This window comes from Pongo abelii, chromosome 5 (assembly GCF_028885655.2).
Source record: "Pongo abelii isolate AG06213 chromosome 5, NHGRI_mPonAbe1-v2.0_pri, whole genome shotgun sequence".
In the NCBI taxonomy this organism is placed as follows: Eukaryota; Metazoa; Chordata; class Mammalia; order Primates; family Hominidae; genus Pongo; species Pongo abelii.
The window spans coordinates 151,058,713-151,076,085 of NC_071990.2; the positions used below are offsets into that span (position 1 = coordinate 151,058,713).

The 17,373-nt window shown below is 48.7% G+C and overlaps 1 protein-coding gene across 1 annotated transcript in view; it reads right to left on the bottom strand.

Moving 5' to 3' along the window:
- Positions 1 to 14,736, bottom strand: part of ZC3H12D (zinc finger CCCH-type containing 12D) — a 37,299-nt gene extending 22,563 nt beyond the window's left edge. The window contains exons 1-2 of the mRNA XM_063725049.1: positions 14,496 to 14,736; positions 3,928 to 4,302 (exon numbers count right to left, since the gene is read on the bottom strand). Of these exons, the coding sequence (XP_063581119.1) occupies positions 3,928 to 4,232 (305 nt within the window). The 5' untranslated portion in view covers positions 4,233 to 4,302; positions 14,496 to 14,736. The remainder of the gene's footprint in view (positions 1 to 3,927; positions 4,303 to 14,495) is intronic.
- Positions 14,737 to 17,373: the final 2,637 nt, after the last annotated feature.

Sequence of the window (17,373 nt, forward strand, 5' to 3'; positions counted from 1 at the left end):
GACTGTCTCAAAACAAACAAACAAAAAACTACAAAAATTAGCCAGGTGTAGTGTCAGACACCTGTAATCCCAGCTACTCAGGAGGCTGAGGCAGGAGAATCGATTGAACCCAGGAAGTGGAGGTTGCAGAGAGCCAAGATTGGACCATTGCACTCCAGCCTGGCAAAAGAGCAAGACTCCGTCTGAAGAAAAATAAAAATAAAAATAAAATGTATTTATTTATTTCAAGCATATGTAAAATAACCACCTTGAATCCTCACCCATTAGAGATGAAAAGGCCTTTTAAGGTTTAGTCCAACATCCTAATTGTGTAAACAGGGCTCAAGCCAGGTGACCTACCTGAGGTCACACAGCTGGATGGCTGAAAAGGGACAGCTGTACAGTCCAATCTATAGCCACTTGCCACACCTGGCTATTCACATTTAAGTTAAAATTAATTTAAAAAATAAAATGTAGAAGCCAGTTCCTTGGTTGCACTGGCCACATTTCAAGTGCTCGAACGCCACACGTGGCAAGTGGCTCTGTGGGGACAGGGCAGGGGGGGGCCTTGCCCTCACTGTGGGGAGTTGTGTTGGGCAGCCCTGGCCTAGCGGTCCTGTACTTCTGACTTCCCTGGTTTCCTTTATGGGGTACAGCAAGAGGTCCAGCAAAACTGGGGGCAGCCATAGGTCTGTTTACCAGGTCCCCATCTTCCACTCTCCCCACATCATCACTTGGAGTTCTCATTACATTGACCCACCTCTTACAAAATGATGAATGATGCCAGTAGTCCTGCTTAGGAGAGCCCATTTCTCTAAAAAGCACTGGGCCAGTGGCCCACTCTGTCAACCTCCAGAGAGCAGCAGCCAGGCCTTCTGGGTTCAGCCAAGCACGACCAATGGCGTTGGGCTAAACATTCTGAAGCACTGGGGAAAGAAAGCCATGGAAACTTCTACCTATTGTGTCATGGTTAGGAAGCACCGGTGGAGGTCAGGGTCTGATTCAAGCCAGTGTTGACCACAGTCAAGCCTGTCAAGTCCCTTCCTGTGTAACTGAGAGGGTCAGAACAAGAACTGATGGCCCACTCTAACATTCTCTGTGCTAACAGGGGACACATGGCCTAGTGCCTCCTGAAAGGCAGAGGAAAAATAAATCCCTTGCCACAAAGCATAGAATTATCTGTAATGTCTCATTCTATGTCAGTGGGTTATCATATTTTTAGGGATGACAGACTCTTTAAGTATCTATTGAAAGCTATGACTCTTCCCCCCAGAGAAACACATATATGCACACAGACATGCCACATTGTATATATCATTTCAGGCCATTGCTGGCTTTGAAGAGAGAAGGGGCCACGACCTGAGGAACGCAGTCTCTGGAAGCTGGAAAAAATAAAAGACTCTTCTCTAGAACTTCCAGAAGGACACTTCCAGGGGACAGAGCCACAGCCAGGAACAGGCACACTGAAGAACATTCCCGCCAATAAGAGCCACACTTCTCATCCGCTCAAGGTGGAAAGAACAGGTGTCCCACTCGGTCTTTAAGACCCTCCCCACCACTGCAAGGCCAGACAGTGCATGAAGCAGTGTTGCCTGCAAAAACAGAAAATGGCAATGTCTGCAATACTACAAAACCTCAGTGAAAGGGAATTTTCAGAAACCATGTTTCGGAGGTTAATTGAATTTTAAGGTCAACAGATAACAATGAGACACCACTTTGGGTTTCAATCACCCCATTGCCTGTGAAGGGTCAGCACCCGCTTGAACCTTTCATGACTAAGGATATGGCAGACCTGGAGGGACATGAGTCCTGTTGAAAGTCCCATTGGAGGACACAACAGATGTCACTGCAGAAGGGTCAGAGGATGGGGTGGAACCTTACACCCCACTCTCCCCAGAACTTGCCTTTAAAAGGAACAAATTAAGTCCTATGATCAGGTGGCGGTTGTGCCATTTGTCTCTTTTCCCTAACTACTGGGATCCAGGGGCAGAGAGAGGGGATATGTGTGTGTGTAGACACATTGTGTGTGTGTGTCCGTATATGATACACACAGAGCATAGGTACATGTGTTCTGGTTAACTCAAGTGTTTTGGAGGTAGCCAGTGTGTGAGAACATTTATGCTCTGACACATTCTTCGTAGTAAGTCTGAGTAAGGGTTTCGATGTGTAACCTGCACAGACTGAGCATGAGAAAATTAATCTGATTGCAATCGTGGGAGGTGGGGGGCAGAGGTGGGGGATCAATGGATGTACCCAGGACACATTATGGTCATGTGCAAACAGAGGATGTGGCTTAAGTTTGACTCCAAGCAGCAACAGAGACTCCCATAAAAACAAAACCCTCCACCACTATCCTATTATAACAACTTCTAAAATATGCCCGGTCCCCAAAGAGATTCTCTGGGGAGCGGGCATGTTTGTTGCCCCTGAAATAGTCTTTTTATCCTACAGCCACTCTGCTGTTTTGATTTGGAATCACAGAACTCATACAACCTTAGGGCTGGGAAGGTCTTTGATTTAAGCATTCAAAGCCTTCCTTCTATGGATGTCCAGGGAGAGAGGTTCCTTGCTCAGATCATATAGAGGCCAGGCCCCTCTCACAACCCCTTCTAGTCTTTCTAGCACCCTCAGAACCTACTGGATTCTTAAAAATCCTTTTAGCTTCCCAGAGATCTTAAATTGAGCAGAATTTCATAGGTTTACCTATCTGGTGCCTATACATGACATGGGTGACAATGTGACAGAGACCCCATGGGCCAGCCCCTAAGTCCCAGGAGAAAGAGAGGGCTCCATCGCCTTCTGATGTCATCAATGCCAGGGAGACTTAGCTGGTTAAAAGTTGAAAAAAAAAAAAAAAAACTCTCAGTACACACCACAAAAAGTGCAGGGACAGCCCCTGAGGCTGGATCATCTGGGTTGAACCATTGCAAACCTAGGTCCCGCAACACCAAATCCAAGTGAGCCCAAATCCCCAGGGGAAACTCTCGGAGGCTCTGTTGACACATTCGGTGCCGCAAAGAATTGCTTTTCTGGATTCCCACCTACGGTGGGAGTAACTCAGCTTTTGAAAAGGGAAGCACATATATTTACAGCTGGGAGTGAACCGTTTCCTACGGCTCTGCCCTTTGCACAGCTGTAACAAAGCCAAGCGGTAGAATAATCCACTTGTTTGGGCAATGCCCCACTTCGTCCAGCAGGGTGTTGGGGGAGGCTGCAGAGATTCCGTCACAGAGGAGCTTAGCCAAGACAGACAGATAACAACTCAGGCATGAGGCTGGCATTCCCAAAACCCACAAAGATGCCAACACACAGATGTTCACACAGCCGCATCTGCAGCTCAGGGGGCCACAAACAAATCTCTCAAACTTAAGGGAGCCGCAACTCCGCCTCCCCAGCAACCCCAGCAGAGGGCTTCCAGCGCACTTCAAAGCACACCTTCCCCTCTGATGCTCATAACCTTGAGAGAGTAGAAGAGATATTTGTGGGCCTCTTTCACAGAAGAGGAAATGAGTTCTGCAGCTTTCCCAGAGTCTCGCAGCCGGTTAGGGACAGACTCCCAACAAGAAGCCACTTCTGCCAACACTTGACCCAGGGCGCCTCCCTCATTACCACACCTTCCCCAAAAGAAGGCTCTTCCTCTGGGTTATGATAATAACAGCTACACTTGTTGAACACTTACTCTGTGTCAGGCACTATCCTAGGCATTTTGTGCACAAAAACCCTCTACGGAGATTTGATCCCAACCGTACAGATGGAGAAAATGAGGCTCAGAGGGGTTAAGTGACTTCCTTAATGCCACACAGCTACTAAGAGATGGTACAGGGATTCAAAGCCTGATCCATTGGCCCCAAAGCTTTTTGGACCAAACCACAAAGAAGAGGGACAGTTCTCAGGGCTCCTGCGAACAGGGGCCTCCCCAGCCCCAGCTACAGGATGAAGGGAAGCTACCTCATCGCCACGTTGCTGCCATCAATCACTATGGGTCGCAGAGAACTGGCCAGGGCTCCGAAGTCCTCTTCCAGGGCTGTCCCCGGGCCACGCTGGGCAGAGTCCGGGACCCCACAGGAGCCCCGAGGCACTAGCCTGGGTGCAGCTGGGTGCTCCAAGGCCCCCGGGCGGCTGCCCGTGCGGATAAGCTCCTGCAGCACATCGTTGACCAGGGCGCCCTCGCCCAGCTTGCCCAGCACCCGGAGCACGTCCTCCCGGTCGTAGCCCAGCTTCTGGAAGAATTCCATCTTGCTGGGGTGCTCCATGCTGTGCCCAGCGGCCACTGGCGCAGGTCCTGCCCCAGGCTTCCTCCTCTCAGAGCCCTGCAGGCATGAGCTAAAGAGAAAAAAAACGCATCCATCAGGTGTTTCCTGGGCAGACTGGGGCAAGGGCAAGGTGTGCCTGCGCTGGCTCCCTCCCGGCCTAGCTGTCAGGAAATCAGGTGGAGCACAGTCCCATTGGGGACTTTCAGTTGCTCAATGTGGCTGCGGAGCTGCAGAAGCAATCACGCTGCTTTCACAGTGAGCTCACTGAGGCCTTCACCCCACACTGCCGGGCAGGGCACACACCCGACCACAAACCAGGGCTGCCGGGGCTGAGCGTGCACCTAGCACTCAGGACACGCCAAACACAGGTTTCTTGTTTCTCAGACTCTGTGGGGGGCTGAATAGTGACCTCCCAAATTCCCATGGTAAATTCCTCACCCCAGTACCTCAGAGTGTGACTATATTTAGAGCTATGACCTCTAAAAGGAGGTCGCTAATCCAATATGACTGGTGTCCTTATAAGAAGAGGAAATTTGAACACAGAACACACAGAGGGACCACCATGTGAAGACTTGGGAAGAAGGGAGAAAGCAACCCTGCAGGCATCTTGACCTTGAACTTCCAGCCTCCAGAACTGTGAGACGATGAATTTCCCTTAAGGCCCCAGTCTGTGGTGCTTTGCTCTGGGGCACCCAGCACTCCGGACAGGCCAAACATAGGTTTCAAGCAGACTAACACAGGCCCCTGGCTTACCTAGGGCCAAATGCCCCCAAGCGAATTCTACTCCAGAAAGGCAGTGCTCCCACCCAAATTCTGCTTGGTGCCCTGCAAAGCTTTCCCTAATGATTAACTCAGACCGCAATGAACCTCTGCAATAGAAGGGCCTGCCCCAGCTGGGCGCGGTGGCTGACGCCTGTAATCCCAGCACTCTGGCAGGCTGAGGCCGGCAGATCAAGAGGTCAGGAGATAGAGACCAGCCTGGCCAACATGGTGAAACCCCATCTCTACTAAAAATACAAAAATTAGCCAGGCATGGTGGTGGGCACCTGTAATCCCAGCTACTCGGGAGGCTGAGACAGGAGAATCACTTGAACTTGGGAGGCGGAGGTTGTGGTGAGCCGACATCGTGCCATTACACTCCAGCATGGGCAACAAGAGCAAAATTCCGTCTCAAAAAAAAAAAGGGCCTGCCCCAAATTTCATCCATCCCAGCCAGGCACTATGGTCTGGCCTACACCAGGGGGTAGAGGGTGGCCTGGGAAGGGGGCTGCAACCTGATAGATGGTTTCTAAAGGAAGATGACTAAACCAACAGGAACACTCTAGACAGCCTGGGTCCCTCTCTCTCTTTTCTACCCACAAAGACCAATATATTTCAAAAAAAAATTTTTTTAATACAGAAATAATAATGAAAACATATTTATTGCAAGTGAAAACTCCAAGCAACGTAGAAGCATAAAGAATAAAAAGACATGATGTCTCTTCTGCACACCCCAAACCCACTCGCTTCCCCTACTGTTTTTCTGCACCCCTCTAGTTCTTTCTCTGTACGTTTTCTTGCATGTCTAATAGATAAACACAAATATTGTTTTAGAGTTGTTTTGGTTTAGTTTTACACAAATGGTGTCATATTATACTTATTGCTCAGCAACTTGCTTTTGTTATTAAAAATGCATTTTGGAGGCCGGGCGCAGTGGCTCATGCCCGTAATTCCAGCACTTTGGGAGGCCGAGGTGGGTGGATCACAAGGTCAGGAATTCGAGACTGGCCTGGCCAACATGGCGAAATCCTGTCTCTACTAAAAATACAAAAATTAGCCAGGCATGTGGCACGCACCTGTAATCTCAGCTACTTGGGAGGCTGAGGCAGGAGAATCGCTGGAACCTGGGAGGCAAAGGCTGCAGTGAGCCAAGATCATGCTACTGCACTCCAGCCTGGGCAACAGAGTGAGACTCCATCTCTCAAAAAAAAAATGGATTTTTGGCTGGGCGTGGTGGCTCATGTCTGTAATCCCAATACCCTGGGGGGCCGAGGCAGGTGGATCGCTTTAGCTTAGGAATTTGAGACCAACCACAGCAACATGGCAAAACCCTGACTCTACAAAAAATACAAAAATTAGCTGGACATGGTGGCGCTGGCCTGTAGTCCTAGCTACTTAGGAGGCTGAGACGGGAAAATCACTTGAGCCCAGGAGTTTGAGGCTGCAGTGAGCCAAGATCATATCACTGCACTTCAGCCCAGATGACAGAGCAAGACCTTGTCTAAAAAAATAGAACAGAATAGAATAGAATAAAAATGCAGTTTGGAAATCTTTCCATGCTAGTTTACCTGTTCTACTGCTCACTGTATCCCCAGCACTTAGGACAGTGACTCACACAGTTGAATCTCAATGTACATGTGTTGATTGGTGAATGAATGAATGAGTGAGTATGTTCTTCAGTGTTTAACCATATGTCATAGGATGAAAGTTTGTTTTCCATTTTTCACTGTTACAAATCAGGCTCAGTGAACATTCTGGCACATCCACCTTTCTACCCCACCCTCATCTCAGTATCACAGGCTCCTGACCTTCAGTCCCTCTTCTCCTATTTGACTTCTTTGCGTCAATCACATCTCTCAGCCAGGTTCCCACTTTGGCCTGGCATTCTCTGCAGGCCTGTCCCCGGAGTTCAGGAGCCAGAGCAGATCTAACAATGGCAGGGTCTGGCAGGTGAAGGGCATTTCGCAGCCAGACCCCTGGACAGAGAGGCCTCTGCTGCAGTGGCCACCTGCTCACCTCCCACTCCACCTCAGCCCACTGATGGCAGGCACCATGTGAAACAATGAAACTGACCCCAGGGGCACCAGCCCCGTCTAACTGCCAAATCCAACAACATCTTCACAGTCCTTGCCTTATGCCACCTCTCTGCCACTTTTGAAACTGGGAACCACTCCTTGACTTGTTATTTTAAATTTAAAAATTGTGGACTGCCCTTTCTTGGAACTATCTGTTCCCTTAGGCTGTATAACTTGGCCTGATTCTTCTCCTCAATTGGTCCAGCTCTTTCCCCTCTCCTTCAGTGCTGGGGTGCCACCCAGACCCTCCACCAGCACCTATATTCTGATGGGCCCCACAGCTGCATGTCTTGCTCACACCTCCCACTGAGCACCAGGCACAGTTATAAGTCTGTGAGATAAACACTGTGCTTGCTATTTAAGTGCTATGGGAACTCAGAATGCAGTCACACAACAGACATGTGCTAAGTGACTACTTCAGTGGTTCCCAAGGTGTGGTCTAGGGAAGCTTGGGGGACTCCAAGATTTTTTCAGGGCATCTTCAAGGTAAAAACTATTTTTAGGCCAGGCACGGGGCTCATGCCTGTAATCCCAGCACTTTGAGAGGCCAAGGCAGGCAGATCACGAGGTCAGGAGTTCAAGACCAGCCTGGCCAATATAGTGAAACCCCCTCTCTACTAAAAATACAAAAATTAGCTGGGCATGGTGGTGTGCACCTGTAATCTCAGCTACTCAGGAGGCTGAGGCAGGAGAATCGCTTGAACCCGGGAGGGAGTGGTTGTGGTAAGCCGAGATCACGCCACTGCACTCCAGCCTGACTCCATCTCAGAGCAAGACTCCATCTCAAAAAAAAAAAAAAAACAAAACTATTTTTATAATAATGCTAAGATGTAATTTCTGTACTTTACTCTTATCCTCTCCTGAGTGTACAACAGAATATTCTAGAGTCTACATGTTGTGTGATACCGCAACAGCTTGAATGCAGAAGCAGGTATGAGAATCCAGCTGTCTTCTATTAACCCAGACACTAAAGAGATTTGCAGAAATGTGAATTAATGCCAGGCTTCTTACTAATTTTTTTTTTTGTTTTGGAAAATAAAGCTATTTTTCATGAACATATGTCATTTATGTCGGTATAATTGGTTTATTATTATGTAGAAATAGATGAATTTTTTAAGTTCTTAGTTTTCATTTCTAATAAAGTACATATCCAGCGATAGATAGAACCCACATAAACAAAGGCTCTTTAAGAACCTCAATAATTTTTAAGAGTATAAAGGGGCTCTGAAACTAAAAAGTTTATTCTTAAATCTAGAGCTGTTCCAACAGGTATTTCCACATAGCTGACTCCATGTAGGTGACCTATAGACACGCCCTCCTTCTCCCAGGGCCCCAGCACAGAACATCCAGTGTCTTTACTCCCTCAATCTGGCCCTCTCAAATCTATCTCCTACTGTCCTCTGCCCCACCCACCCCTCAGTCCTGCCATCTTCACCCCATACCTGATGACTGTAACAGCCTCCATCTGGCTTGTAGCCAGCATTGTATTTCTAAAACGAGTCGGATCATGTTCGCCACCTGCTTCGAAATCTCCTCATTGGCTACAAGAAATACACCAAATTCCTAGACAGGCTGCCGAGCTTGTCACAAAGCAGCCCTGATACTGACCACCTCACTGCCCACCCCTGGCCCAGCTGACCCCTTCTCTAGAGCCATGCTGAACATTTCCCTGCTCCCTAGGCATTCCAGAATGTCACACCAAGCATAGTGGCTTGTGCCTGTAATCCCAGCACTTTGGGAAGCCGAGGTGGGAAGATTGCCTGAGGCCAGGAGTTCAAGAATAGCCTGGAAAACATAGTGAGATCCCATCTCTACAAAAAATGTTAAAAATTATCTGGGCATGGTGGCGTGTGCCTGAAATCCCAGCCACTCAGGAGGCTGAGACAGGAGGATTACCAGACCCCAGGAGGTTGAGGCTGCAGTGAGCTGTGATCACGCCACCGACCCAAGCCTGGGTGACGGAGCAAGAGCCTATCTCTTAAAAAATAAAACTAAACTTAAAAAACAAACAAAAAAACAGAATGTTCTCAGCACTGTGTTTCTGCGTATGTTTTCCTCTCTACCTGGAAGTCTCTCTTTGTCTTGGAAGACATCAAGATGACTGTTATTCAGAGCAGTCATCCCTGAGTCTACAGACAGAATGAGCAGTTTGGCCATCTCATCTACCACAGCACTTTGCTCACACCTGTCTTATAACACTGTGAATTATCATTCTTCTGTTTCTCAAGACACTGAATTACTCGGGTATCCTGACCTATTGCCTCAGAATCACCAGCACCAGATGATGCCTAGTATATCTGAGGAGTTTAATGGATTTGTTTTTTTAATTTTTAGAAATGGGGTCTCACTATGTTGCCCAAGCTGGACTTGAACTCCTGGGCTCAAGTGATCCTCCCACCTTAGCCTACTAAGTAGCCAGGACCACAGGTGTATGCCACCATGCCCTAATAGATTTTTAAAACTAAATATCCAAAGCTAAAGTTATCTTCCCTTCTCAAATATCTTTTTCCTTGGGCCCCCAATCTTATTGAATGGCGTCCCCCAGAGGCCCAAAGAAGAAATCTCGAAGTCCCCTTTCACTCCTCTCTTTTCCTTACCTCTACAACCCGTTGGCCAATAATTCTACTTTCCGGACATTTTCCATAACCACCATCCCCTTCACACTCACACCACCACCACCCTAGCTCATTCACTCCTTTGTGTAATAAACATTTGCCGCTCACTGACTCAACACCAGCACTGTGCTGCATCCCAGCTCTATGAAAACAAAATAACACAATCCAATGTTAACTCATTCATAATCAATTCAAGAAAATAGACAAAAACATTAACAATGAGCTGTAAACCATGAAGATAAGCACGTACTTTCAATTAGAAAAATGTGCTTTCAAATATGGTACATATACATCACGGAATACTATGCAGACATAAAAAACAAAATCATGTCCTTTGCAGCAACACGGATGGAGCTGGAGGCCATTATCCTAAGTGAATTAATGCAGAAACAGAAAACCAAATAGCACATGTTCTCACTTATAAGTGGGAGTGAAACACGGAGTACATGTGGACACAAAGAAGAGAACAATAGATACCAGAACTGACTGGGCGCAGTGGCTCATGCCTGTAATCCCAGCAGTTTGGGAAGCCGAGGCAAACCAGCCTGACCAACATGGAGAAACCCCGTCTCTACTAAAAACACAAAATTAGCCAGGCGTGGTGGCGCATGCCTTTAATCCCAGCTACTCAGGAGACTGAGGCAGGAGAATCACTTGAAACCAGGAGGCGGAGGTTGCGGTGAGCCAAGATCGTGCCATTGCACTCCAGCCTGAGCAACAAGAGCGAAACTCTGTCTCAAAAAAAACAGGTGAGGAAGGTCTTACCTTCCTTTGAGGGGCAGGGAAGGCCAAGGAACTGTTGGAGAGAGCTGAAGTGCACAGTGAAGGGAGACTGGCTCTTCCAAGTGGGAAGAAGGGCCGTGTCACACTCCACGCCATCATCACAGTCGGGCCCAACACACCCTCCAGGCTCTTGGCCACCTGCCTCCAGCCCAGCCTCACCTCCTCCCTGACTGGTGACCAGTCCTTCTCTCTCAGGACGGTTGTCCCCTCAGCTGAGGTCCACCTTCAGCCCGGACTCCATAAAGGAAGAGGACATTCACCCAGCCTGACAGGCTAGCGTCACACCAGGGCCACTCACTGAGCCCAAAAGGCTTCCAGTCAGGCTCTTCCCTCACCCGGAACATTTGCCTCACAGGCAAACCCCACTGCCACACCCCTCAGAAGCCTTCCCACCCCTGACAGCCCCAGCCACCTCCATCCCTCCCCACGCAGGCACTGTGACATTTGTTTTAATCTGGAAGAAAAAGAAAGAATGGAAGAGGGAGGAGATGTGGGAGAAAGAAAAGAGGGTGAGAACTAAGAGAGAGAAAGGAACAGGAGACAGGAACAGAAAAGTTCACGTTCCTGTGGCTCAGTCTTTTTTTTTTTTTTTTCTTAAAGAGAGAGTCTTGCTCTGTCGCCCAGGCTGGAGTGAAATGGTGCGACCTCAGCTCACTGCAACCTCCACCTCCTGATTATCAACCGATTCTCCTGCCTCAGCCTCCTGAGTAGCTGGGACTACAGGCACGTGCCACCACGCCCAACTAATTTTTGTATTTTAGTAGAGATGGGGTTTCACTGTGTGGGTCAAGCTGGTCTCGAACTCCTGACCTCAAATGATCTGCCCGCCTCAGCCTCCCAAAGTGCTGGGATTACAGACGTGAGCCATGCTCCTGGCCATGGCTCAGCCTTTGTATCCAAGGCCTTCCCCTTACCCCTGGTGGGAAGATGGGGTAGATACAAGTGTTCCCTTCCCGCGGGTGAGGAAACTGAGGCTCGGAAAGTAAAGGCTGCATGGCTAGTAAAATGGCAGAGATGATCTGCAGTGACAAAAATGATTTGTCGTTTTGAGATGTGTTCAGGACACAGGCAGCATCTTGTTAGCTGGGTCAGGTGACTTCTCTTCGGTCACCAAGGAACGGCTCTGAGGAAAGTCCAAGTTTCTTTTGTAATTTGAGCTCCATGTGATAGAAACATGAGCGTTTCCAAAATGAAAACACTGGGGGCTGCGCAGGGACAGCCGCCCGGGGCCGAAGTAGGGGGCAGCTCCCCTAGGGGGCCTCGGGGCACAGCCCACAGCCCATTTTCTGAGGAGACTGAAAGGGGCAAGCGTGGCCAGGAGAGCTGTTTTCACACTAAACTGAAAGAATGCATCTACTTCAGAGGCTTTTTCTCCCTTGAGACTTTAAAATCAACTTGGTTCCTTTTTAAAACTTCTAAATACGGAAGAAGCGGGGACAGGAGTGGGGTGCTGCTCTTAGGAGCCCACTGGGTCCTGGGGCCGCAGCCTTCCCCCGGGACATGATGATCTCTGAGCTGCAGCTCTGCCAGCCGCGACTCGTTTCTTCCTTCCTATTTTGAAGACCTGAAAGTCTGAACGACTTCATTTAAGTTTCCTTCCTCCGTCCTGACTGGAAGTCACACTCTGTCCGGATGATTAGCGACAACACTTAGAAAATCCTCCAAGTGGCCCCGCAAGGCCCTGGGAGGTCACAGGAGCAGCTTCCTGTTGTCAGAGCAGGCCCCCGGGGGTGGGTTCGGGGCGGCCTGGAAGAGCAGGGAGGAAGGGAGGGGGCCCCATGGCTGGAACAGATCAGATCTGTCCATTCTAGAATCAGCCAATCCAGGGGAGGGGTCCCAGGTTCTAGTTTGCAGCCTCTGACTAGAAGGGCCCTGAGGAAAAGAGAAACAAAGAGGAGAGAAGGAGTAGGGGGAGAAGTGCCAGCTCCCACGGGCACTTCCTTGTATATTATCACATCTGTGGGAACCTCAGTGTCTGGGAGCCACCTCATTACTCCCAGTGCAGGGGAGGAAACTGAGGCAAAGAGCGGCTTTGGTGACATACCCAGGACCCTACTGTCAATAAGGGAGACCAGACTCCCAAAGGTGGCGATTCGCCGAGGCCAGAAGGCACTGCCCAGGGCTGCTCAGGTGCCACCCAAAGGCCAGCGGCCACCATGAGGTGCCATGGAGCAGACCACAGCCAGCCCAGCCCCAAGACCAGCACACTCAACACCTCGCCCCTGCCCCCCAAGTCTGTTCCCGGGTCACCTCTGCCAACTCCACAGAAATCCACGAAATTACGGCCTCCAGAACTCGGCCACCAGGGTGAGGAGAAAGTTGTCTTGTCCTGAGCTTCTCCACAGAGGCCAAACAGAAAGTTTCTGGTTCAGCTCAGAGCTAGAGGCCCTCAGTGGAGCTGTCAGTTAGATTTTGAGGAAGTCACAGAGAGGCAAAGACGGTAGTTTATGGGACTAGTGTTTCTCGCCTGGCCTTTATTTTTTTTTTTAAGGGAATTTGTAATTTTTTTAAATTTTCTTTAAATTGTGGTAAATTATATGTAACATAAAATGTACCATTGTAACTATCTTAAGGGTACAGGTCAGTAGCATGGAGCACATTCAGACTGCTGTGCAACCATCACCAGCATCCAGCTCCAGATCTCTTTTCAGCCTGCAAAACTGAAACTCTCAGCTCATTAAACATAACTTCCCATTTCCCGTCCCCAGCCCCTGGCACCCACCATTGTACATTCTGTCTCAATAAATATGATGATTCTAGGCAGCTCTTAGGAGTGGAACTGTACAGTATTTGTCCTTTTGTCACCGACTTATTTTGCTCAGCATTATATCTTCAATACAAACTCCCGGGCTCAAGTAGTCCTCCTACCTCAGCCTCCTGAGCAGCTGGAACTACAGGCACACACTCCCATGGTTGGCAGGGTTTTTTTTTTTTTATTTTTTGTAGAGATGGGGGTCTCACTAAGTTGCCCAGGCTGGTCTCAAACTCCTGGCCTCAAGGGATCCTCCCTCCCTGGCCCCATAAAGTGCTGGGATTACAGGTGTGAGCCACCACTCCCAGCCAATTTCTCTCGTTTTTAAGGCTAAATAACATTCCTTTGTATGTATACACCACATCATGTTTATCTATTCACCTTTCAGTGGACACGTGGGTTGCCTCTGCCTCTGGGCCTCTGGGCCTCTGTGAACGATGTTGCTGTGAACATAAGTATGCTGGCCTGGCCTTTCGCTTTCTCAAACTTGTCCCCTGCTCTTCTGCGTTGTGATGGTTTCTGTAAGGTGGACACACAAGCATTTAAGCCCTGATCCACATCCCGGAGCAACTCTACTGTAGTCCACACCCCAGCCTGTTCATGGGTCAGGGATGGGCACCCCACAGTTGGCATCGCCTAGCCTTAGAGAAAAGCTCATAATCTTGGGGGCCACAGCGGAGGTTTCTTACAGCTGCAGGGAATTTGTCTTCACTGCAGTCAGATTAAGATTTAGTTCAGTTTCCTCATTAGCCTTTGTGAAGCCCACAGAGGCATCCTCTATAAGAGATGCTACCAAAAGTTCCTGACTGCATTCAGCCTGGAAACTAGGCTTCCGATAGATGATAACTAGTCTAGAAGATGCTCTCACGAGCAAGGTGACAGGGCTCAAATGTGCCTGGGAGTTCTACTCTTTCTGATTTCCTAACATGTAAATATCTTCACAGGCCACAGCAGGAGGTTTTACTGAAACTGAAGAGCTCCCTCTGTTTAATCTTTCCCCAAAAAAAGCCATCTGGAAATTAAGCACAGTTTTGCTAAAATGAGCAAGGATTTCACCTAAATGAAATTAAAGAGGGTTATCTTAATTTTTTATTTAGCACTTAAAATAATTTAGAGTGTGAGAAATCAGATTGTTCAGGGTCACACTCCCCCAAGGACTGCTCTCTAACAGCCCTCCTCCTGCCCCTGTCCCGGGGTTCCAGTCTCTCTCCTACACCCCTGGAAACAAGTCTGAGTGGTGTTGGCCACACTGACTGACGGCCAGGGGACATGCACTCACCAGCAGGGTGTGTCCCTCCGGTCTTCACAATGAATGCTGGCCCGGTCGCCAGGAGCCTTCACACCAATGTTCTCCCGTCAGTGAGGCCAGGCCCCCAGGTGCCACTGGAGTCAGAGGAGGGCAGCTGGCATGCGCCAAGCAGCCACTAGGAGCCACTTCATGCCAATGCTCTACTTCCTGCACGCCACAGTCACGTTCAGCTGCAAAAGTAGTTATGCTTTGGGTTTTTTTTTTTTTTTTTTTTTTTAAGAAAGAAAAAAGGAAAGGAAGAAAGCAATTAAAGGGGCGGGGGGGTACTTAAAGTTTGCACCTCAGCATGAGTCACCGAATCAAAGTTCAGCAACCACATGCAAAACAAACCCTCCGTGAGGGCAGCAAGTCTCTGGGAGGGCGGCTGGGGTTGGCTGCACAGCAAAGCCAGGAGAGGCTCCCTGAGAAGAACAGCATTCAGAGTCCAAGGGGGAGAACCCCTGTTCCAAATGGGAACTTGGAACAGAGGTTCTCCTGCCTCCAGCTGAGAAGATGATCGGATTCTAGCTGCTCATGGGGAAAGTCGGTACTCACAGCTGGACACAAACATAGCTTGCAGGAGGAAGAGTGTCAGGGCAAGAGAGAGAGCAGAGATGGCTACGGAGATATGGGTGCATATGGGGACATGGCACAGGTAGGACTCTGTCCCAGCCTTCACAAAGGGGAATTCCAAGCAAGTCACGAAGTCCTTCTGACTAGGGACCAAGGCACTAGCCTGTGTCAGAGATAACATGGCCCTGTGGCTCCCTACTGCCGCCCTGCGTGGCATGGGTGGTGACTTCTCGCCCACTGTGGCAGGGGAAGTCTGACACCACCCGACCACAGCATTCTGCAGACTGCCTGGTCTCCAGCCTCACCAGGTACAGGCAACTGACCCAGAACTCTGAAATTATTTCCTAAATTTGGTGATGCCCATCAGGGGCCAGAAGAAGAGAAAAGAACACAATCAACCCACACAGTAGCCACCTCCCAACAAACCTCCATGTCTCAGGCAGCAACTTGCTCAAGGACACACAGTCAACCAGTTGGCCAAAGTGGGTTTAGAACCCAGGTGTTGGTGCTAGGGAGGTAAGAATGGCACAAGGTAACTGGAATGTGTAGCTCTTTTTATTCATTCACCACCTGTCTCCCAAAGAAAATGTGAAGCAGTGTAGATGATTAAAACACAGAGAATGGAATAATTAAAATAAAAAATAAGGCCAGGTGCAGTGTCTCACGCCTGTAATCCCAGCACTCTGGGAGGCCAAGGCAAGAGGATTGTTTGAGCCCAGGAGTTCAAGACCAGCCTGGGCAACATGGCCAAATCCCAGCTCTACAAAAAATATAAAAATTAGCCAGGCATAGTGGCACATACCTGTGATCCCAACCACTCTGGAGGCTGAGGTGGATTGCTTGAGCCCGGGAGGTTGAGGCTGCAGTGAGCTGTGACTGCATCACTGCACTCTAGCCTGGGTGACAGAGTGAGATCCTGTCTCAAAAACAAATAAATAAATTTTTTTGAAAGTTCAATCAGAAATCCTTACAAGAAAAAAAGAATATCATACTAGAAAGCTAGATTAGAGTAGTCACTGCATTAGAACACTAATTCTAGCTTTGAAATTTTCTGGTACAATGGATTTTCAAGTAACAGCTCCCATTTTTTTCTTTTGTTGTTCTTGTTTGTTTGAGATGGAGTCTCACTCTGTCGCCCAGGCTGGAGTGCAGTGGTGCGATCTCAGCTCACTGCAACCTCCGCCTCCTGGGTTCAAGCGATTTCTCTTGTCTCAGATTACAGGTGCGCACCACCACACACAGCTAATTTTTGTATTTTTAGTAGAGATGGGGTTTGAACATGTTGGCCAGGCTGGTCTCGAACTCCTGACCTCGTGATCTGCCCACCTCAGCTTCCCAAAATGCTGGGATTACAGGCGTGAGCCACCGCGCCCGGCCGACAACTCCTATTTGTTTAGCACCAATGATATATATGGTAGTTTACATCAAAGTGTCCTAATCCCCACAACAGCTCGATGGCATTGGAATAATTATTCCCATTTCCAGATGAGGTTATTGGGGTTGAGAAAGGGCAGCCAACCTGCCCACGTTCACTCATTAAGTGGTTGAGTGAAGATGGAAGCCCAGGGCCATCAGACTCAAAAACATGCTTTACACAACCACACATTGCCTCCAAGCTCCCAAAACCATAAAAAAAGATGCAGAGTTTCCAAGAGAAATAAATACATTCCTGATGTTAAATTTTAGGAGAGATTGGCCAGGTGCGGTGGCTCACGCCTGTAACCCCAGCACTTTGAGAGGCCAAAGCAGGCGAATCACCTGAAGTCAGGAGTTTGAGACCAGCCTAGCCAACATGGTCAACATGGAGAAACCCCGTCTGTACTAAAAATACAAAAATTAGCCGGGCATGGTTGTGGGTGCCTGTAATCCTAGCTACTTGGGAGGCTGAGGCAAGAGAATCATTTGAACCCAGGAGGTGGCAGTTGCAGTGAGCCAAGATCTAACTGTTGCACTCCAGCCTGGGCAACAACAGCAAAACTCCGTCTAAAAAAAAAAAAAAAAAAAAAAAATTAGGAGAGATCTAAATCCCTACATTGAGTAAGAAATCAGTCAATATCTTCAGCTCAAGTCCTGTAGAAGATGCCACGTTGGTCTTCAAATGCCCATTCTTCACCACACGCCCCAGTAAAAGCTGAGGGTATAACCTCATACCTCAACTCAAGGGAAGGCGTTTCTATGGGGAAATGAGCTACCGCTGTCCAAGAGCCTTGTTCTCTAATCATCTAACCAAATAAAGCAACAGAACTCAGAGACACCAGTGCAATGGCTTCCTTGGATGATCTCTTTCAAACACTAG